This window comes from Macaca fascicularis, chromosome 18 (genome assembly GCF_037993035.2).
Source record: "Macaca fascicularis isolate 582-1 chromosome 18, T2T-MFA8v1.1".
Lineage (NCBI taxonomy): Eukaryota > Metazoa > Chordata > Mammalia > Primates > Cercopithecidae > Macaca > Macaca fascicularis.
Genome location: NC_088392.1, coordinates 58,454,753 through 58,478,308, shown reverse-complemented (window position 1 = coordinate 58,478,308; position 23,556 = coordinate 58,454,753). Strand labels below are relative to the sequence as shown.

Below are 23,556 nucleotides of genomic sequence, written 5' to 3'. Positions count from 1 at the left end.
GCAATAGCTTGAGTTTTGGTTGCCAATCACAAGGTAATAGAAGAGCTACCAAAGATCAGAGAATGACAAATAAAACAATCTGTGGAATAATCTGATGGCTCTCGAATGAGAAACTAAGTGAAATCAACATCTTTCATCTAGTGAAATCAGGTCCAATGCTGAATAGGGTATATAAACATATTATACAAAATCATATAGACTATACTAGGCTCTCAGTTTATTCTCATTCAGTTACCTCAGTGACTACTACTTAGGCACACAGAAAACGTCTGTAAAAGGAATTTATTGCTTTCTCAGAAAATGACCTACTAAAGTGCCCTAGAGATTACCATGTTCTGGTTTAAAAGTGAGAAAGCTAAGATTTTTTTCAAGTTAAAAACAAGCAAAAAAAATTCTTTATTTGCTGTAACAGAACATAGAGTAGAAAAGTGGACTAAAAAGCTCCTGTACTCCTAATCTTTAGTCTTTGGGCCTTTCTGATAAATTATACTATCCAAAAACTTGTTTCAAGTGGATTAGGGAAAAATCTAATAGACTTATATTTGTTTTCAGAAATGCCATTTCTGAAAGCAATTGCGTGTAACCGATGCAATTAAAATAAACAGTGAACACAGAAGAAAAACACCAACAAGTATTTATTTCAACTGTGCTTATTTCTACAAACACAGGACTCAATGAGCATTCTGAATGGAGGTCCATAACTGATCCGGGGGTCTAATTTATGGGAACAGGGTGAGACTAGAAAGCAGTAAACCTTCTCTGAGGAAGAACATTTGATTTTGTGCCTTAGGATGTGTTAGAATTGCAAAATGAAATGAGGATGGAAAACATTTTAGGAAGAGTGGAAAGAATGTGCCAGAGTCCAGAGTAAAAAAAGAAACTTGTTTAAAGAACTCAAAAGAAGCAGTGTGGCTGGAAGGTAGCACACAAAGGGAAGAGTGACTTTGGGTCGCTGAAGCGGGCAGAAACCTGTCAAGCCTCCCAAGTCACGTATATGTTTCCTACAAGTTCCATGGCATCATCGGGGATATGAGAAAGAGTTTTCTCCCTAACACCATTTACCTCAACACCTATGACACTTACTCTTTCAGATGGCTCTGGAAAAACAGCTACAGGAACCATATGTATTGAGGTTCCTGATATCAACGATTACTGTCCAAACATTTTTCCTGAAAGAAGAACCATCTGCATTGACTCTCCATCAGTCCTTATCTCTGTTCATGAGCATTCTTATGGGTCTCCCTTTACTTTCTGTGTTGTTGATCAGCCACCAGGAACAGCTGACATGTGGGATGTCAGATCAACAAATGGTAAGTGAAATGTAAGCTTGCTTTTTGGACTTTAAGTCCCAAAGCAAAACAATTACCAAAAAATGTGTCAAGTCACTTAATAAAACATTCTATTTCTGTTTCCACAATTCTTGCCATATTAACATTAAATGAAAAAAAATCTTTCATGTACACAGGATATTTGACAAAATTTTGAACTGAAATAAGAGTCAAAATGTTTCATTAATATTGCATTTACAAATGGTAGATAAATACCAGTTTACCCATCATTTTGAGTAGGTAGGACATTAAACCAATATTTATTCAGTTTAAAATAAACAGAACCCTTTAACAAACTCATAAATTAAGAATGTCACAATTCCCTATTCTGAATAAACTCAGACAAATCACATATATGTCTCTGAAACTCATATATCCCATAGATACATTTAAACATTTACTACTCGGGAGCACATAAGAGCAATTAAATTATTTTTAGCAATAGCTATGAGTTCAGACTTATTTTTAAGGGTAAAACTTTAAATCTGAATTGCTTACTATTAGAGGAATGATTAAACAAATTATACTACATATTATTATGATGTGCTAATATACAGCCATTAAAATTGGAATTATACAAAGTATGTAGATACAAAAGAACGCATAAACCAAAGAAAGTAAAGTGAAAAGCAGATCACAAAGTTGTATACGTATGTATCTTGACTACAGCTACATACAATTGAATGGCTGACATCGATAAAAATTAAGAATAAACTTCAGATAACACAACATTTTATCTACCTTGGGTTCTTTTTCCTAAAAGGTTAAGCGCATAATAAAAAAGAAAATGCTATGGGAGGATCCCATTTGGGCTTAGATAGCTCCCTAATCTCATATTCATATGGGGCTACAGGGAAAATCTCATGGGCTATTCGGTGGCCATCAGACTACAGAGCCCAGGATGAGAAGAAATACTTCCCACCTCTTTGAGGCCACCAAGCCCCTCTGTTTACAGAATGGAGAAACCCTAAAATATGGTAGGAAAAATACTACCAATAAAGACTTGGTCAAAGTGAGCAACTAGGCAATTTGTTTTTACCATCAAACCTTTAGCTCTTTTCAGCAAAACCACTTTAATATTTTTTAAAGTTAATCACATTAAAGCAATTCCATTAATATCAAGTCAACTCTGAATATGCCATCTCCTATAAAGCTCAATAGCCCATTCATAAATAATAATAATTGCTAACCACTTTTTTCCTCATTCAGATCCTAGATGTTATGATTTTACACATAAGAAAAAATGTTCTGCATGAGGTATAATATTATAGCTATTACAGATTTGCCAAGAAAAAAGATAACCGCACTGGAGATAATATTCCTAGAGACCTGTTTCAATGCTGGTGTTTTAGAACAGAATGAACTTTACTTAATGTGCTGTGGCATTGTCTTATCTCATTTTTACTTTGTGCACAGATTTTGGTAGACACCAAATCTGGCTTGCTATCTAGCTAACTGAGAATAATAAACCATCATAATAAAAAATATTGTGTGCTATGGATCAGTCAGTTACTGTTCATGGTTTAGCTGTAAATTTAATCATCTCTTAACACTCCTTGTATTAATAAATACATTCCAACCAATATTTTAGATAATATGTTTTATAAAAATTCATAGGCAATGATAGCACAAAGAATTAGGCGAATTTGAACAATTTTAAGTGAAAATTAAATTTAAGTGAAAATTAAATTTAAGTGAAAATTTTGACTCAGATACGTATAAACAGTCTTAAGGAGGTTATTGTGTAAACTGTAATCCTAAATAGAAGACTTCTAATATTTTCTTTCAACTTAATATGATTTATTCATTGGGCAAATATTCATTGAATGTATATTATATGCCAATTACTGTTGCTCCAGAAAGATGCAACAAGGTCCTTGCCTGCATTGTAGAAGTAGCAATCCAGCAATAAGCAATACTTATTTAAAAAGTAGTTATAAATGTTAAAAAAAGAAAAAAAAGAAAGAAAAGAAAAGAAAGAAAAAGAGGCTGGGCGCAGTGGCTCACGCCTGTAATCCCAGCACTTTGGGAGGCCGAGGTGGGCGGATCACGAGGTCAGGAGATCGAGGCCATCCTGGCTAACACTGTGAAACTCTGTCTCTACTAAAAAATACAAAACAAAATTAGCCGGGCGTGGTGGCGGTGCCTGTAGTCCCAGCTACTCAGGAGGCTGAGGCAGGAGAATGGTGTAAACCCGGGAGGCGGAGCTTGCAGTGAGCTGAGATCGTGCCACTGCACTCCAGCCTGAGCGACAGAGCGAGACTCCGTCTCAAAAAAAAAAGAAAAGAGAAGAAACAAAGGCCAGGCACAATGGCTCATGCTTGTAATCCAAGCACTTTAAGAGTCCAAGGCAGGTGGATCGCTAGAGCCCAGGAGTTCAAGACCAGCCTGGGCAATATGGCAAAACCCTGTCTCTACTAAATATATATATATATTAGCCAGGCATGGTGCCACGCACCTGTAGTCCCAGCTTCTCAGGAGGCTGAGGTGGGAGAATCACTTAAACCTAGGAAGTCAAGGCTGCAGTGAGTCATGTTCGTGCCACTGCACTCCAGCCTGGGCAATAGGAGTGACACCCTGTCTCAAAAATAACAATAATAATAATAATAAATTAAATGTTAAAAAAGTACAAGGTGCTTTATGACTAAGAAAGCATGAAAACTCAAGTGTTTTAAGTCAGTGTTTGGTATTAGGGAGAGTTAACCACCACCCCCTCAACAACCAAGGAATTTCCATTTACTTTCTGTTCTGTTTCCTCTCTTCCATTTCAGCTACCTCAGCAATCCTTACGGCTAAGCAGGTTTTATCTCCAGGATCTTATGAAATCCCAATCCTGGTGAAGGACAGTTATAACAGAGCATGCGAATTGGCACAGATGGTACAGCTGTATGCCTGCGACTGCGATGACAACCACATGTGCCTGGACTCTGGTGCCACGGGCATCTACACAGCGGACGTAACTGGTGACACATATGGGCCTGTCACTGAAGACCAAGCTGGAGTTTCAAATGTTGGTCTTGGACCAGCAGGGATCGGCATGATGGTTCTGGGCATCCTGCTACTGCTTTGTGAGTACTCAATTAAATCCTTCTTTTCAACAGTTCTTCAAAATAGGACTGTAATGAGGTTCGCTGGGATGGTTAGGTTCATGTAGCCATTTCTTTTTGGTATCTCTAGCAGTTTTTGAGTGCCTTAGAAATAAACAATGGGACGGACAAGGATATGCGCTTAATCCACAATGATAACTAAGAAAGCCTAGAGTGAGAGTCCTAAAAATGGGAAACACATGCAAATCACTACATATACTACAGAAAAGCACAAAACAAATCCCATCATGGAAATTTCCATGGAAAAGTTAGGACAATCTTTTTGGAAAAGTGGATTTTGAGGTAAGCCTGAAAAGCTGAGGATGTTTTTTTCTTTTTTCTTTTTCTTTTTTCTTTCTTTTTTTTTTTTTTTTTGAGATGGAATCTTGCTCTATTGCCCAGGCTGGAGTACAGCAACGCAATCTCAGCTCACTGCAAACTTCCACTTCCCGGGTTCAAACTATTCTCCTGCCTCAGTCTCCCAAGTAGCTGGGACTACAGGCGCCCACCACCACGACTGGCTAATTTTTGTATTTTTAGTAGAGGCAGGGTTTCACCATGATAGCCAGGATGGTCTCGAACTCCTGACCTCGTGATCCACCTGCCTCAGCCTCCCAAAGTGCTGGGATTACAGGCGTGAGCCACTATGCCCTGCTGAGGATTTCTTTTAAAGGAGGATGCTGTCTAAGGAAATTTGAAAGGTAATCAAAGACAAACACACACACACACACACACACACACACAAAAGGGAGCAAGATATGGAACAGCATCGCACACCTAGGAGCACAGAGGCTAAAAGAGAGGCTGGGAGCCAGCATGGAGGCACATTCATGACACACCAGGGATTCTGGGCTTCAGTACCGTGGCACAGAAGAGTCGATGAGGGCAGATGAGCACAGGTGACCCTGCGGTAGGAAGCAGGGAGAAGAGACTAGAACAGAGAATTACCCTCCGGGCTCTGGGTGAGTGCCTAAACGAAGACTATGGTCACAGAAATGGCAAGATCCCCAAAGAAAACTTTCCCAAAAAGGGCCCTCCTTTCCCCATAGTGTTCTTTTAAACATATAGATCCTCAGAGGAAGGATACTTCATACATTTTAGGTTGCCCTTGCAATACTTAGGTTTCATGGGGATCAAAAGCTGGGTTGTAAAATTTGCGAATTAAATTTGTCAGACTGTATTGTTGCTATGTTTTCAGGGATGAGCACTAATTAAAATGTAATCATTTCAAGGCACAAAAAATAACAGCTGACTTTTGGGGAGGATTTCTTTCTTGAAATAATCTGCGAGGTTTCAAAGCTATGCAAAGATCATGAGTGATTCTCACAATGATATTAGAGATATTTTCCCAGAATGTAACTCTACAGCAATTGAGTAGTGGTTTCAGGTAAGCTTTGAGTTAGTGGTTCTCAACCCTAGTTGTACATAAGAATTAATTAAAGGTCTTCCAAAATTACTCATGCTTGGGTCATACTCAAGATGAGACTAAGCATCAGCATGTTCAAGCCCTTTGGTGAGACTAATGTTCAGTTCAGGGTTAAAAACCCAGTGCCAGCTGCATTTCCAGAAGGTTAGCACTAAGAGTTTCAGGACTTTTCTAGACCAGGTCAAAGAAAGCAGGAGACTTGTTCAACTGAATGATTGTAGAATAGGAGAGGAATAGCCCTATGGACACTTGTTTTCAACGGAGAAGTCCATGGTCGATTTTAGGAGACAGGGGGCAGTGTGATGGTAGTGGGAGGGATCTGAGTCCAAACCTATGTTCCCGAAGGGCCTCAAATTGACACTTTTGATGTTAGCTCCAAATGAGATTACACATACAGTGATTGTATTGGGTATGCGCTAAAAACACTTCATTTATTAGATAGTACCTTTGTTAGAGTTCATGCCTGCAATGGTACATGATCCAGCTCACATTTAAATTCACAGAAATATAGAATAGGTGGAACCATGGCCTAGGGGCTACCAATTCTAGTTTTAGCCCTTTTCCAGAAAATGCTATGGAAATGTATAACTTGACTTTTCACTGTTCATAGTGTAGATGGCAAAATTGCCAAATTAATTGTTGTAATAAGATTAAAGCTGATTTTGCAGCTTTGATATTCTCTTCTTTTGTATCTGTTTTTAATTTTTAATTTTTGTGGGTACATAATAGGTATACATATGTATGGGGTACATTAGCTGCTTTGATACAGGCATGCAATGTGAAATAATCACATCCTGGAGAACTGGGCATCCATCTCCTCAAGCATTTATCCTTCTATTCTTTATCTTTAATTAACCCACTTAGAGAATGTTAGAGAATTAGGAAAGTATGGAAAGCAACTAGAGTGGGCCCGAAGAACTAAACAGAGTGTATTCTAGAATCTTAGAAAACTTAAGCAGTGTCTATATTTATGGATTAAAATATAGAATTGAGGTGATTATTAGGGTAACAAATAGTAAATTTCCTCTTGGAAGAAACACTTGGATAGCTAAACATTTTTGATAGCTTTAATTTTCCATTATAGTCTATAAACCAGTCTTAAAATAATTGTAAATATCTCCATTAAATTTAGTGAGTATTATTTGACTTCTATTTTAAGCGTAACTGTAATAAGGATTGAAGAAAGGTCCTATCTCCAGGTCCCATAGCTGAATCCTGTATTCAATCCTCTTGATAGCATATATTCACGATGTGTTTAACTTACATGTGTGTGTGTATCTGCCCCAACCAGCTCAGGATTCTTAGACTAAAGACGACCTTACTTTCCTAATCTGTCAGTAAAGAAATTCAGGCCGGGCACGGTGGCTCAAGCCTGTAATCCCAGCACTTTGGGAGGCCGAGACGGGTGGATCACGAGGTCAGGAGATCGAGACCATCCTGGCTAACACGGTGAAACCCCATCTCTACTAAAAAATACAAAAAACTAGCCGGGCGAGGTGGCGGGCGCCTGTAGTCCCAGCTACTCAGGAGGCTGAGGCAGGAGAATGGCGTAAACCCGGGAGGTGGAGCTTGCAGTGAGCTGAGATCCGGCCACTGCACCCCAGCCTGGGCGACAGAGCAAGACTCCGTCTCAAAAAAAAAAAAAAGAAATTCAATTACCTGATCTCAAACTCCTTGCCATCTAGTGCTAGAGTTCTATGTGATTTGGTGGTGTTGTATTTATAAACTTGGATATGTATACTCAATCCTCTAAAGGAAAAAAATGAGATTTTCTTACATATATTTGTATTTTTGTTCTAAATATAAAGCCCCCAAATGCTCCCCAAAACGATTCATCCAGTGACTTCCTAAACTGAGCAATTTGTGTAACGCGTCGTCACTTTCTTGAGCAGCGGCTCCGCTCTTGCTGCTGCTGTGTTGCTGCAAACAGAGGCAGCCTGAAGGCCTGGGAACAAGATTTGCTCCTGTGCCTGAGGGCGGAGAAGGAGTGATGCAGTCTTGGAGAATTGAAGGGGCCCATCCGGAGGACAGGGTGAGTGGACTATCACTTTCCAGAGAAGTGTGGAGTTTCAGTGGAAATTGAGCATGTCTTAACGATTACATGCTGCACAAAAATGAACAGATGTCAGTGTTTAAATGTTTAACATAAAGCATTTGTTTTTCAAATGTTTATTTTTCTTTTCAGGATGTGTCAAATATATGTGCACCCATGACAGCCTCAAATACCCAGGATCGGATGGATTCCTCTGGTCAGTAAACACCAAAATCTGCTTTTCCTTTTAAATGTTTCACAATTATTCAACCAGAAACCAACTTCATGTAAAACTACCTTATGGAAAAGTCTGTCAATCTTTTGACAGTATAATTAGAGGGAGTGTGACCTGTTTGAAGTAGCCACTTTTTTTTTCTATCTGAAACTACAGACAGTGAAGTATGACACAGCAGTTAAAAGAGCAAACTCTGGAAGCAGAATGCTTGGGTTTGATTCCCAGCTCTGCCACTTGCTTAAGGGCTGCATAGCTTTTATTTGAAACGCACAGGACCGTGAGTTTGAGTTTGGCTCAACCTTTTTGTGCCATGGTGATCAAAAAGTTTCAGACATAGGAGCATTTTGGATTCTTGATTATTGGATTTGGGATGTTCAACCTGTAGTAGTGAGTCCTTAGTCAAGACATTTAACCTCCCTGGGCCTCAGTTTCCTTATCTTTGAAATTGAGCTTATGATAGTACCTACTTTAAAGTGTTGCTGTGAGGAGTAAATAATACATATTACATATGTAATATATCATACATACATATATTGTATAGATTATTTTATTATGTATAACATACGTGTGTGTATATATACACACACATATATAAATATGTATATATACATATATCACAAAATATGCGTTAGAATAGTGCCTGGCACAGAGTACATGCTACTGTAGTCATTATTTATAACACAAGCTGGTTTAAAAAAAAGAAAAAGAGCTAAAGAAAAGGTAGTAAATGTACTCTAATAATACACTGAAAAACTTTTCTTAAATTCAGACAAGCTTTTGCCTCAAGAGAGTGTCTTAAACTCTCCTGTCTTACCAGCCCCACGTATATCTAAGAATATTGAACACACTACTTAGCTATCTGGCAATGATTGCACCAAATAGAAAGGGTGCTGAATTCTGCAGTGCATGTGAGCTTCCTCTGATGGTTCCTTAGTGTTCCGAGTTTGGCCCTTTGCATACAAAGAAGCTCTGTGACTGAACATCCCTGTGAGCCCAGCTGCATCTTGTTCCAGAAGGAAGGAGGACTATGAGCTCAGTTTCTGCAGTCACACCGCTGGCCTTGCTTTGGAGGGCTCCCGGATGGGTCAAGCCCGCAGCGGCCACGGCGGGAACGGGGGGCCTGCTTGCAGCTCCTCTTGGCAAGTTCTACACCTTTAGGTCTAGGGCGAAGTCTGTGCAAATGTGGGAAGGCCACGTCCCACCACTGACTCCCTCTGTGTCATTAATTTACTTTTCTTTAGTCAACAAGCCTGGAGATGTATCGGTGTTACTCGTATCGCTCTTTGTCAGCTTTTTAGCGCTGGGTGGGTGGTGGCACCGCAGAAGGCGGCGGCAGCGTTTTAGGCAGATACGAGCTGCAGGCAACTCGAGCGCTGTTACACTAACATCCTCCCTTTTCAGAAATCTACACCAACACCTATGCAGCCGGGGGCACGGTGGAAGGAGGTGTATCGGGAGTGGAGCTCAACACAGGGATGGGGACAGCCGCTGGCCTCATGGCCGCAGGGGCCGCAGGAGCCGCAGGAGTCGCGGGGGCCGCAGGGGCCGCAAGGAAGAGGAGCTCTACCATGGGAACCCTGCGGGACTACGCTGACTCCGACGTCAACATGGCTTTCTTGGACAGCTACTTCTCGGAGGTAATGCCCTCACACACACAATCATCTTGAGACTGAATAATAATAGTAAAATACAATAGCAGTAAGCCTCTTCTGAAATATAGTGTTACTCTCAACCCTATCCCAAACCTGAATAAAAAATGTTTCACTTCTCCTTAAAACACAAAATACTAGTTTGCCGCAGGATTTCATATTCAACTGCCATAGCACATCTTAGTACTGTGAACGAGGCCACACCCCTCATCATTCTCCACTTCCCTTTTCCATTTTTCTATCTTCTGTTTCCTTGATTCCTCACCTTGTTTCCCATAGCAGTAGCAAAGCAGGAAAGTGTTCATCAAGGGAGAAAAAAGGTACATTTATGACCTCTTTTTTTGATGTCCTTCATGTTCTCCGGGAGCCTCCAACAGAAAAGAAAAAATACAAAGACAGAATTGGGAACGAAAGGAGTTAAAACTCAGGAACACAGCATCACCACGCCTTGTGCTAGATTAAGACCTAAGATAGCTCTCCTATTCTCAGTCCAGTGACTTATCCACCAACTGACCTTCACTAAGAAAAGGGGTCCAGCAATAGCACTGCTGGGTATATATACAAAAGAAAGGAAATCAGTATATCAAAGAAATACATATATGCACCCCCATGTTTATTGCAACACTAGTCACGAGGCCAATACATGGAATCAACCAATACAATCATCAACGATGATTGGACTTTTAAAATGTGATGCACATACACAATGGAATATTATTCAGCCCTAAAAAAATGAAATCTTGTCATTTGCAACAACATGGATGGAACTGAAAGACATTGTGTTTAGTGAAATAAGCCAGGCATAGAAAGACTAACTTGACATGTTCTCACTGATTTGTGGAAGCTAAAAGAAAAAAACAAATTCATGGAGATAGAGAGTAGAATGATGTTTCTGGAGGCTGACAAGAGTACTAGGGAGGGGAAACAAAGTGGACATGGTTAATAGGTACGAAAATACTGTTAGAATAAAGAAGATCTAGTATTTGGTAGCACAACAGGATGACTATAGTTAACAATAATTTATTATACATTTTAGAAGAACTAAAACAGCACTGGAACGTCCCTAACACAAAGATATCATAAATGCTTGAAGTGAGAGATACCCTGATTACCCTGATTTGATCGTTATGCATTGTATACCTGTTTCAAAACATCCCATGTGCTCCATAAATATATACAACTATTATGTATCCATGAAAAAAAGAAAAAAGATCATGGGTCTATCAGCAAAAAAAAAAAAAAAAAAAGAAGCCCTATAGACATTGAGTTGGCCTAATAGAGTAGCATCAAGAGTAAATAAATCCCCTCATGAATTCCTATTTAGTAAGTTTACTCGGCTTAAATAACAACCCATTTTATCTCATATTTCAGTTAGCCTGCTTTATTCCCCATCTGGTGATACATGAATTTCACCATTATTCTTTACGGAAAAAAAAAAAAATGCTGAAGATGTTGTTGCAATTGTAAACTATATCTTAAAATTGGTAGTTACAAATACTATCACAGAATGTGCATGAATAGTATCAATTATTTTAATGAGTGACTGATACCATTATTCAGTTTATTCCATAACAACTTAGAAGTCTCTCTGAGGGATTGCTGTTATTCTTCCTTGTTTTAGGGGAAAAGAAATTTCTAATTCTGCACTCCCTTTTAATTTTAGAAAGCATATGCTTATGCAGATGAAGATGAAGGTCGACCAGCCAATGACTGCTTGCTCATTTATGACCACGAGGGAGTAGGGTCTCCCGTAGGCTCTATTGGTTGTTGCAGTTGGATTGTGGATGACTTAGATGAAAGCTGCATGGAAACTGTAGATCCAAAATTTAGGACTCTTGCTGAGATCTGCTTAAACACAGAAATTGAACCATTTCCTTCACACCAGGCTTGTATACCGATCAGTACTGACCTCCCTTTGCTCGGACCTAATTACTTTGTTAATGAATCTTCAGGATTGACTCCCTCAGAAGCTGAATTCCAAGAAGAAGTGGCAGCATCTGAACCCGTGGTTCATGGGGATATTATTGTGACTGAGACTTACGGTACTGCTGATCAATGTGTGCAACCCACTACAATTATTTTTGATCCTCAACTTGCACCCAGTGTTGTAGTAACCGAAGCAGTAATGGCACCTGTCTATGATATTCAAGGGAATATTTGTGTACCTGCTGAGTTAGCAGATTACAACAATGTAATCTATGCTGAGAGAGTACTGGCTAGTCCTGGTGTGCCTGACATGAGCAATAGTAGCATGACTGATGTTTGTATGGGACCTGTGATGACTGGCAATATTTTAGTAGGGCCAGAAATTCAAGTGATGCAAATGGTGAGCCCAGACCTTCCCATAAGCCAAACCGTTGACTCCACATCCCCAGTGACATCTCGACACACAGTAACACGATACGGTAACATACATTACACCCAACAGTAAGTGCTTTGTGGTCAGTATTCTCTATGGAGACCTTGCACCTTGTAATCACAAATACATCCACCAAAGATATATAATGTACCATATATATTAACAGTCAACAAATACTCAGATATTCTAAGGTCAATGCCATTATTTGATTATACCATTTTGAGGGTGAATATGGCTAGGCACTTTAGATAAGCCTTTTAAATTTCTTTCTGATTTTAAATAATATGTCAAAAAATGTACAGAAAATGTATTGCATCCCTTGATACTGTCTAATGAATAGCACATAACTCACATTGTGAATCCTATGGGTCTTGAGGCCTGTAGCACCAATCTTGTCAACCAAGATGCCTTGTTCTTGGAAGTTACAAAAGAAGCCCTGTCTACATCCACCAGCCATATTTTTCTTTAGAGAAATATTTATATTAAAACTTTTAATTGAAAAATTGAATGAAAATGTACATTTCTGAAAGGAAATTGAAAAGGAACGTAGAGTATCGGTCAATATCTTCAGATATCTGAAGTCATTTGTCTCTTCAAAAGATTTTTCAAGATTGCGTGCTATTAAGCAATAGGTCATGCTTAATATAATAAGGAAAGAGTTTGCCAACTGAAAGCATCGCTGGAAATGGTTCATTGAAGAAAAAATATATATTTTTATTGAATTTTATTGATTTATAAGATTAACTGTAAATTAATCTAGAATAGCAAAAAAATTATGACAATCCTAAAGTAGAAAGAGTTATTGAGGAAATACTAGAGTTTTCCCCACTTACAGGGAATTTTTTCCCTACTGTTGCCAATTATGTCAGAAAAATACATGAAATATGGCTTAATCAATTTCATAGAACTGAATCATAGAGCTTTCAATTGGCAAGCAGATATTCTTCAAAAGCACTCTGTAGTTATTCATATATTCAACAATATTTACTTAGAAGCAACTAGGTGTTGAGTGCTAGTCATGGCTCTGTGAATATACAGGTGAAGAAGACAGACATGGTTTCTGCCTTCATAGAGTTTCTATTCATTTCTAGACTTAAAATAAAACTCTGGGATATGGCTTTAAGTTCCTAACAACAATAATTAACCAACTATTTAAATCCATTACAAAGTTGTGTTTCTCTTTGCAACACTACTGTTTATGTTGAATAAATAAAATGGAAACACATACATAGATTGCTTACTTTTAGTAGGCATAAAGCTGACTTGAGAAAAAGAAACTAGCCAGGTAATTTTACTTAATTCTGTAAAATATGTATAGAGTAGCAGCAATAACCTGACTGAGATAATGTAAATGAAATAAACTTATTTTCAAGGCCTAATCCTTTTGAAGGGAAATAATTGTAGTGCTTCTTGCCTACCTTTTGCTCCTTTATGAATAAAACTATTGTAGAATTTAAGTCATCTCAGATAACCTCTTACCCAATTCTCTCATTTTCTAGACAAGGAATCTAGAAATAGAGAGGTTAAATGATCCCAACCAGCTAGTTGTGCTGCAAAGCCTTGAACCCATTGTTCAGATACCCTAGCCAGTTTGCTTTTTTATACTATAACTTCATCAGATATGAAGAGGACCCAAATTTGCCTGTTGCATACTCTTTGCTATTCCCTAATTGGAAGAAAAATTGTCTCTCAAAAACTTAAGTTTTATGATGTATAAGCACAGAATAGCTAAAACATTGTAATGCTAGAAGGTTATTTACATATTTCCTGATATTTTCCAAATTATGTATACTGCCAGCTGCTACATCCATTTCTTACTTTAGTATATTTTACTACTCTATAATTGATGCAATCCATGGGGTGGCTAAGGAGCATTGGTCTCATGGTGATTTAACACTCAAGCAACAACCAGCCACATAGCATCTGGTACACACTCCATTCTGTGGCAAATCCTGACATGGGCATTTCTCTCTTAAAGTTTGCATTGGATGGCTTTTGTTAAGTCAAAAACTAACACGTTGGTGAGACTGCAGAGAAAAGGGGACACTAACACAATGTTGGTGGGAATGCAAATTAGTCTAACTACTGTGGAAAACAGTTTGGAGAATTCTTAAGGAAGTGGGAGTCAAATAGCCGTTTGACCTAGCAATCCCGTTACTAGGTATAAACCCAAAGAAATATAAACTATTCTACCAACAGGACACGTGTACCCATATGTTCATTGCAGTGCTATTCACAATAGCAAAAACATGGAATCAACCCAGGTGCCCATCAACAGTGGATTGGACAAAGAAAATGTGGTACATATACACTATGGACTACTATGCAGCCATAAAAAAGAATGAAGAATGAAATCACGTCCTTTGCAGCAACATGGATGCAGCTGAAGGCCATTATGCTGAGCAAATTAATGAAGGAACAGAAAACCAAATACCTTATGTTCTCACTTATAAGTGGGAACAAAACATTGGGTTCACATGGATATAAAGATGGAAACAATAGACACTGGGGGCTATTAGAGGAAGGAGAGAAGGAGAAGGGCAAGGGCTGAAAAACTGTCTATTGGGTACTATGCTCACTACCTGAGTGATGAGTTCAGTCATACCTCAAACCTCAGCATCACGTGATATAGCTTTGTAACAAACCGGTGCATGTATTCCTTGATTCTAAAATAAAAGTTGAAAAAGAAAAATAACAAAATAAAAAATTTTTAAAACAGGTATTTTTATATAATGATTTCTATTATTTTGGGTAGATGCCCAGTGGTGAGATTTCTGGGTTGAATGGTAGTTCTATTTTTAGTTCTTTGTGAAATCTCCATACTGTTTGAATTTTTTTAACTACAAATGGATAAGTAGGATCATACTCTTGGTATATAGAAACACATGTTGTTGTTAGAGAAATTTGTTGAGTGTATTTTAAATTACTGTTATCGTTTAAGATTTAAAACATGTTAAAAATTATAAAAATGAACTCAATCAGTTTTCTCTTCTAGAATATAGTGACTATTTTAAATTTGGATTTTTTTATATTTTAAACTGACCAAAAAAGTGGAAATTGACCTGCAAAACTAGAGTTTGCATTCTGTTAGGACAATCATTCTAAGAATTACAAAATAGTCAAAACACTATGAGATTAAAGAAATGAAGAATAATACCAAGCATTTAACTAATAAGTAATTTTTTTTTTTGAGACAGTGTTGCTCTGTTGCCCAGGCTGGAGTGCAGTTGCGTGATTTTGACTCACTGCAACCTCCGCCTCCCAGATTCAAGCGATTCTTGTGCCTCAGCCTCCCGAGTAGCTGGAACTATAGGTGCGCACCACCAAACCCAGCTAAATTTTTTGTATTTTCAGTAGAGACGGATTTTTGCCATATTGGCCAGGCTGGTCTCAAACTTCTGGCCTCAATCAATCTACCCGCCTCGGCCTCCCAAAGTGCTGGGATTGCAGGCGTGAGCCACCACGCCTGGCCCTGCTTACAATTTTTAAAGGAGGTAAAAACACCACTTGTGAAAGGATAAGAAAATGTTCCTGTGAGCTTTTTCTTCTCTTTATCAATACACAAAGACTTAAAGCTGCTTCCAAAGAAAAGATTTACCTCTAATAGATGCCCTCCTCCATACTATCTGTGGAAACAAGAGCTGAACAATGTAATTTCTCTCAACATTGTTAGTAAGGAAGAACTCTTCCACCATTCCAAGGTGATCAGTATCATTCAGATACAACTCAAGCTTCCAAAATGGACATATTTTTTAAATGTCATCTCAAACAAAACAGCATAAACCAATATTCTCTTTACTGCTTAAAACTCAGGGTGTTAATTTGTGTAAGAAGTAAAAACGATATCGTGTTTATGTTAAGGTTTGAAAATGAACCCAAAAGCTCAAGAAATTATATTTTTTAAATAAATATGATAACATATAGTCTGAATCATATTTCCTGCCCTGTGAAATTACTTGAGGGGGTAGCATCATTACGTGAATTAATAGGTAATCTTGGAAAAGTCTTAGGTGAAGGGAAAGGAAAACATTAAGAACACAGAATTAATAAACTTGTTAAAGAAAAAAGTTACTTTCTAAAAAAATTCTTCTTTTGAACTAGTTATTTCTGATCATGGTGTATTAATTACTAAATGTAATTTTTTATGTATTTATTTAAAAACTACATATGATGAGGAAACAATGTTTTATTTTCTCTTTGGTTAATGTAGTATTTTATATGTAAACAGACAAATTCAGAAAATCTTTTCCTATTTTATGGATCATCATCTTTATCATTATAAATAATCATCATCTTTATCATGCCCCACAGTACAGGGGCATGAATTCACTTATAAATTAAAATTTAGAGTAATTCATTTGTTTTTTAATGATAAAATTTATCAATAGAATTATTTGATTAGTAAATGCTCATTACAAAATAACATAAATTTAATGAACTCCATAAATTATTGTAGACATTGCAATTAAAAAATTAAGTATCACCACAGAACACTATGCAACCATAAAAAAGAATGACATCACGTCTTTTGCAGGAACACAGATGGAGATGAAACTATTATCCTTCACAAACTAATGCAGGAACAGAAAACCAAATACCACATGTTCTCACTTATAAATGGGAACTAAATGATGACAGTACATGGACACATAGAGGGGAACAACAGACAATGGAACCTATTGGAGGGTGGAGAGTAGGAGAAGGGAGAGGATCAGGAAAAATAACTAATGGGTACTACACTTAATATCTGGGTGACAATATAATCTGTACAACAAATTCCCATGACACAAGTTCACCCATATAACAAACATGTACATGTACCCCTGAACTTAAAATAAAAGTTTAAAAAAATTATCTCTTCCCACTGGATTCAATCTTGGGGCATGAGATTTAAGAAATGAATTTAAAATAAAATAGTACCAAGCATTTAATTAATAAATAAAAATTTTTGAAAGAGGTGAAAATAGTACTTGTGAAAAGGGTAAGAAAATTTTCCTGTACAATTTTTTTTTCACTGATTCTCTATTCACCAAAATTATTACTATTGTTTCTGTACCAGAGAAACAATTTCTGTAGAATAAGGAAAGAATAATTATTTTCAATCAGGGGAATTGAGGAAGAATCCTTGAAGATGATATAGAATTTTGTCTGATGGAAATTACAAAGATATAAAAGTCAAAACACAGGGTAAATCCAAAGACTATTAAGTAGCCAAATTAAACTTACTTAAAAATTGTTTGGGTGAAGGAAAAGGGACAAGATGGAGGAAGGTGAACAAGATGGAGCAGTCCCTGTTGTTTCCGGGTTCTTCTTCACAGATTTTCCCGCGCCCGGGGGAAGAACCAAATCAACTGAGCATGCGCAGAATGACGTCAAGCCGAGGACACCGAAATTCAAGAAGCCACTCCTACACACACACCCCGAACTCCTCCCCTTCCAGCTCCCAGGCATAAAAGTCCGCCGCCGGCCGGAGCCGGTGTGACTTCTTCGGCCCCCCACATTCGTGGACTGGAGAACATCACCCGAGAGCGCCGGCACGACTTCCCTGGCCCCCCCCCCCCCCCACACCTGAGGACCATAGAACCTTGTCCGAGAGTGTATGCATATTTGCAATAAAAGACTGCCACTTTCTTATGTACTTTGGCCTCATGTTTAATTACTTAGCTCTCCTAAATTAAGTTACATTAAATTAAATCAAAACAGTTGGTGCAGAAACCCGACCCAGGAGGAGACCCTTCCTCAACATCCCCTAAGGGTCTAACGAACCTCCTCCACAGCGAACCGGCTCCCAACCCAACCAGCCACGAACACCAAACAAGTGTTCCAGCCTCCCACTGGTGCCGCTCTGCGAATTTCTTCTTCGGTGAGTACTCCCCTTTGTTAACCATCTCCGTCCATTTCCGTGTCCTTGGCCTAGAGTCGTGCGTACGCCCAAGGACGTAGCCACCCTGTGGCGCAGTGAGGCCTTCAACCCGGAGACGTCCGTCTTGAAGTTCCTCAATTCTCCGTTAGTGGCTCCAGGAGCCCCCGGTCCCCAGCAGCAGCAAAGGACGCTTTGCCACTGCATGAGGTCGGTTTCCATTTCTGGTGGTTAAACAATGGAAACCTCACAATTGAAAATCCCTACGAACACCCCTTTAGGGTGTCTCCTCCAAAACGTGGAAGCCTTACATCTAGCTCAAGATTTAAAACGAAAGCGGCTAATTTTCCTCTCCACTGTGGCATGCTAAAAACCCGGGAGGAGACCCCTCCTCAGGGCCCCCTAAGGTCCGAGGAGCCTCCTCCTTCACGCCCCGGACGGACCAGGACCTAGACATCGCTTTCCACACCTCCAAGTCTCCTAGGGGTGAGTATCTCTTGCCTCCCTCTCATACTCCTTGGCCAGAAGTCCTGCACAGGCCCAAGGTTTTTTGGTCACCAGGTGACCCACAGGAGAGTTCCCAAAGGTAGAGACGTCTGCCCAAAGGAACTCCATTCCAGTCCGTGTGAGACCCGTCCAGGACGGAGACGTCCGCCTGGAGGTAATCTCCATTCCGGCTCCAGGAGCCTCCCGGTCTCTAGTGGCTCCAAAGGACGCTTTGTAGCCAGGTAGAGTTCGGTTTCCGCCTATAGGCGAGAGAAAGGCAATAGGAAATCCCCAATCCAAAATACCTAGAGACACCCCTTTAGGGTGTCTTCTAACTAATCTCAAAACTTTACAATTACAGCAAGATCTTAAATGAAAGCGACTGATTTTACTCTCCACTGTGGCGTGGCCAGTCTCAACATTGAGACTGACAACCAGTCTCAACGGCCGCCTGAAGGCACTTTAGACCGTAACATTTTAATTAGATCTCTCTAATTTCTGCCAGAGGCTCGGAAAGTGGTCAGAAATTATCTATGTCCAAGGCTTTTAGGACTTGCGCTCTCCCCCAGACCTGTGCGCCCGGTGTTAAATGGCCCAGGTCTTGTTAGCCTAAACCCCTAAACCCGGCCCTTGGCCCCCACCTCAGCAACTGAGGAGGACTCCACCTCCATTTCAGATGGGGCCGACGGCAGGCGACCTCCCTCCCAACTTTCCAACCCCCCTCCCTATGGACTTCCTACCGCCCCTCCCGACACTCCTCCCTCAGCCACTCCTCTTACCTCTCCCATTTCCGCCCACACTCGCTCCAAGACCGCGGTAGCGGCCCCCATTAGTCAGCCCTCTACCAGTCAGCCTGCCCCAACCCCCTCTACCAGTCAGCCTGTCTTAACCTACCCTACTGGTCAGTCTGACTGTTCCAACCTCCCCTGCTAGTTTGTTGCCCCCTCCCCCACCCCGAGAAGTTGCTGGAGCCAAAGGCGTGGTTAGAGTCCACGTCCCCTTTTCCTTGGCTGACCTTTCCAAAATTGAAGAACGACTTGGCGACTTCTCAGCCAACCCCACCTAATATTCCAAAGAGTTTCGATACCTAGGCCAGAGCATATAACCTTACCTGGCACGACTTACATGTCATTCTTACTTCCACTCTTAACCCAGAGGAAAGAGAATGCATTCTCGCAGCCGCCAGGCAACATGCAGATCAATGGCATTTAACCGACGCCACCGTCCTGTTAGGAAAGATGGCTGTCCTGTCCATAGAACCAGATTGGGATTACCAACCGCAGCAGCCCGGCCACCATAGGAGAGACATTATGGTTCAATGTCTCTTGGCCAGTATGCAGGCAGCCTCTAACAAAGTGGTCAATTTTGATAAACTAAAGGAAATCAGCACCCAGATGAGAACCCGGCTTCCTTCCTAAATCGCCTTATAGAGGCACTAGCCCAATTTACTCGGCTAGACCCCACCTCCCCAGCCGGAGTAGCTGTCCTAGCCTCCTATTTTATTTCCCAGTCAGCCTCAGATATTCGAAAAAAGCAAAAAAAGGTTGAAGATGGGCCTCAGACTCCCATACAGGAAAATTGGCCTTTAAAGTTTTTAACTCCAGAGAAGCAGCAGCTGAGGCCGCAGAGCTAGACAAGGAGAAAAGAAGGGCTGTGCTTCAGGCGCAAGCTCTAGTGGCTGCCCTCCAACCAGCGTTGCCCACTCTGCCAGCAGGGAAGACACAGGGCAAGTCTCCCAGGGGCTCCTGCTATAAATGCGGAGACTCAGGACACTGGGCAAACCAGTGTCTCCAGGCCAAGCCGGCCACTCCGTCTCGTCCATGCCTTAAGTGTGGCACAACTAGGCATTAGGCAAAACAGTGTCCAAATCCTCGCCTGCCTACCACGCCATGCCCAACCTGCCAACAGGAAGGACACTGGAAGTCTGATTGCCCCGCCAGCAGGGCAGGCATTGCGCCTCAACGTGGTGCCTCTCCTCAAGGGTCGGAAGGCTCCTTCCAGCTCCTACACCTGGACGACGACTGACGGTGCCCACATTCGGAGACCCCTGTCACCCTTGCTGAGCCTAGGGTAACTCTACAGGTAGCGGGTAAGCCAATTTCTTTTCTCATCAATGCGGAGGCTACCTATTCTGTTTTGTCAACCTATGGAGGTCCTAGCCAGCCATCCACTATCTCAGTAGTGAGGGTAGACGGTAAACCGTCTAACCCTTGCCAGACCCCAATGTTAAATTACTGCCTGGACTATGCATGCTTTGCCCACTCTTTCCTCATCATGCCCTCTTGTCCCACCCCCTCTTGGGACCTAACTCAAAACATCTATTCCCCTTCCCTTTCTCCAGGTGGCCAGGTTCTACTCAAGGATCAACACCCTCCTCAAATTTTCCTGCTTCCTCACCATTCTTCATCTTAACTTAACTGACTTTTCCCTCATAAACCCCATAGACACCCTCTTTCCCGACCCATCCCCCAACCAGTAGGTTTCCCAACTTTTTACTCTCATAGAAGACCTAGCTTGGCAGGGTGCCCTTTGTGATTTCGGCAATGTTGAACTTACCCTCTACACCTTTGTCATCATTATTATGGTTCACTCTAATTCCCCTAGTTACTCCTACTAATCCTAACTTTGTATGGAGATTCTAAACCTGGTCTACAGACAACCAGATACACTCAGTCATGCAGGGCCCTGCAGATTGCCCCCCCCCCCCCCACCCAGGGTTGTCACTCTGCCCTCTCCCTAAATAAAATGTGGACTCATTAGGCCAGGATGAAGGACAGATACAGGGAAGGAGAGGCTGTAACCAGAAGGCAGTAGAAAGCCCAGACCTCCCCAAGGGCCTCTGCTGCACTCAGTCCCTGTTGAGTCAGAGATAGGGAGAAGCCAGGAGGTAGGGGAGTTGGTGAGGGGAGCAGCCTTGGTGAGCGGGAGGTGGGGAGACGGAGACGGAGACGGAGATGGAGACAAAGAGATACAGACAGATAGAGAGAGACAGAGGTGGAGAGAGACAAAGACAGAGATGGGGAGAGACAGAGATAGAGACAGAGGTGGAGAGAGACAAAGACAGAGATGGGGAGAGACAGAGATAGAGACAGAGGTGGAGAGAGACAAAGACAGAGATGGGGAGAGACAGAGATAGAGAGAGACAGAGGTGGAGAGAGACAAAGACAGAGATGGGGAGAGACAGAGAGAGAGACAGAGGTGGAGAGAGACAAAGACAGAGATGGAGAGAGACAGAGAGAGAGAGAGACAGAGGTGGAGAGAGACAAAGACAGAGATGGGGAGAGACAGAGATAGAGAGAGACAGGTGGAGAGAGACAAAGACAGAGATGGGGAGAGACAGAGAGAGAGAGAGACAGAGGTGGAGAGAGACAAAGACAGAGATGGAGAGAGACAGAGAGAGAGAGAGACAGAGGTGGAGAGAGACAAAGACAGAGATGGGGAGAGACAGAGATAGAGAGAGACAGGTGGAGAGAGACAAAGACAGAGATGGGGAGAGACAGAGAGAGAGAGAGACAGAGGTGGAGAGAGACAAAGACAGAGATGGAGAGAGACAGAGAGAGAGAGAGACAGAGGTGGAGAGAGACAAAGACAGAGATGGGGAGAGACAGAGATAGAGAGAGACAGAGGTGGAGAGAGACAAAGACAGAGATGGGGAGAGACAGAGATAGAGAGAGACAGAGGTGGAGAGAGACAAAGACAGAGATGGGGAGAGACAGAGATAGAGAGAGACAGAGGTGGAGAGAGACAAAGACAGAGATGGGGAGAGACAGAGATGGAGAGAGACAGAGAGAGAGACAGAGGTGGAGAGAGACAAAGACAGAGATGGGGAGAGACAGAGATGACAGAGATGGAGAGAGACAGAGAGAGATATGAAGAGAGACAGTGAGACAGAGATTCCTTTTTGCTACTCTACGCCAAACTCTTCATGGTGTAATTGCACATAAGCTCCCAGCAGGACCCAGACGGCCCCTGTTGGAGGCTACTTTTGGTGTAACCAAACTCTATCTAAAACTCTTAACCATACCTCCATCACCCAGTCCCTTTGCATTCCGGTATCTTTAGTGCCTAGCTTAACCCTATATAGCGAAGGAGAATTGTCTGAACTAGCTTCCCAGCTCAGCTCCAGCAATAACATCCAAAAGCGGGCTGTTTTTCTTCCCTTAATTATCGGGGTTTCCCTAGCTTCAACAATTTAACGCCCCCTTAACCCCCGGACCACCGGTATGGCTACCGCCTGTAGTACAGCAGATGCTTCCATTCCTAATTCCCATACTAATCCTCTGCCTTATGTTATGTCTTACTCCCATTCTAATAAAATTTTTTCCGAGCCAAGGTCCAAGAGATCACCCGAGTCACCTTCAACCAAATGCTCCTGCATCCCTACACCCGACTGCCAACCTCAGACCCTAACTACGCCCCTTAACAGCAGGAAGCAGCCAGACAGACCACGGCGCCCTAAATTCTTATAATCAATAAGAGGTTGGACTGTTTGGGTGAAGGAAAAGGGACAAGATGGAGGAAGGTGAACAAGATGGAGCAGTCCCTGTTGTTTCCGGGTTCTTCACAGATTTTCCCGCGCCCGGGAAAAGAACCAAATCAACTGAGCATGCGCAGAATGACGTCAAGCCGAGGACACTGAAATTCAAGAAGCCACTCCTACACACACACCCCGAACTCCTCCCCTTCCAGCTCCCAGGCATAAAAGTCCGCCGCCGGCCGGAGCCGGTGTGCTTCTTCGGCCCCCCACATTCGTGGACCGGAGAACATCACCCGAGAGCGCCGGCGTGACTTCCCTGGCCCCCCACACCTGAGGACCAGAGAACCTCGTCTAAGAGTGTATGCATATTTGCAATAAAAGACTGCCACTTTCTTATGTACTTTGGCCTCATGTTTAATTACTTAGCTCTCCTAAATTAAGTTACATTAAATTAAATCAAAACAAAAATGTCTGAAACAAAATAGGAATTTTAAAATTATCATATAGTCAGTCATTTTTAAATGATGGTTACTGCATTATTTACTCAAAATATACTATCCTACTGAATTATCAAAATAACACTATGAGGTATGATTTATACCCATGTCATAGATGAAG

General features: G+C 41.2%; 1 protein-coding gene and 1 long non-coding RNA gene across 4 annotated transcripts in view; both read left to right on the top strand.

The window, feature by feature from the left end:
- The window catches only part of DSG4 (desmoglein 4), a 39,766-nt gene extending 26,275 nt beyond the window's left edge, over nt 1-13,491 (top strand). The window contains exons 11-16 of the mRNA XM_005586972.5: nt 1,092-1,310; nt 4,100-4,396; nt 7,733-7,872; nt 8,026-8,089; nt 9,509-9,744; nt 11,420-13,491. Coding sequence (XP_005587029.3) covers nt 1,092-1,310; nt 4,100-4,396; nt 7,733-7,872; nt 8,026-8,089; nt 9,509-9,744; nt 11,420-12,187 — 1,724 coding nt within the window. The 3' untranslated portion in view covers nt 12,188-13,491. The remainder of the gene's footprint in view (nt 1-1,091; nt 1,311-4,099; nt 4,397-7,732; nt 7,873-8,025; nt 8,090-9,508; nt 9,745-11,419) is intronic.
- A 4,102-nt stretch (nt 13,492-17,593) lies between these two features.
- Nucleotides 17,594-23,338, top strand: LOC123569977 (uncharacterized). Of its 3 annotated transcripts, none has more exons than XR_010582884.1 (3): nt 17,594-17,978; nt 18,257-20,550; nt 22,795-23,338. It is a non-coding gene; the product is annotated as an uncharacterized lncRNA (long non-coding RNA). The 3 variants fall into 3 exon arrangements; XR_012427214.1 differs by lacking the exon at nt 17,594-17,978 and having other exon boundaries at nt 18,050-18,461; nt 20,443-20,550; XR_012427215.1 differs by lacking the exon at nt 17,594-17,978 and having other exon boundaries at nt 18,050-18,461.
- Nucleotides 23,339-23,556: the final 218 nt, after the last annotated feature.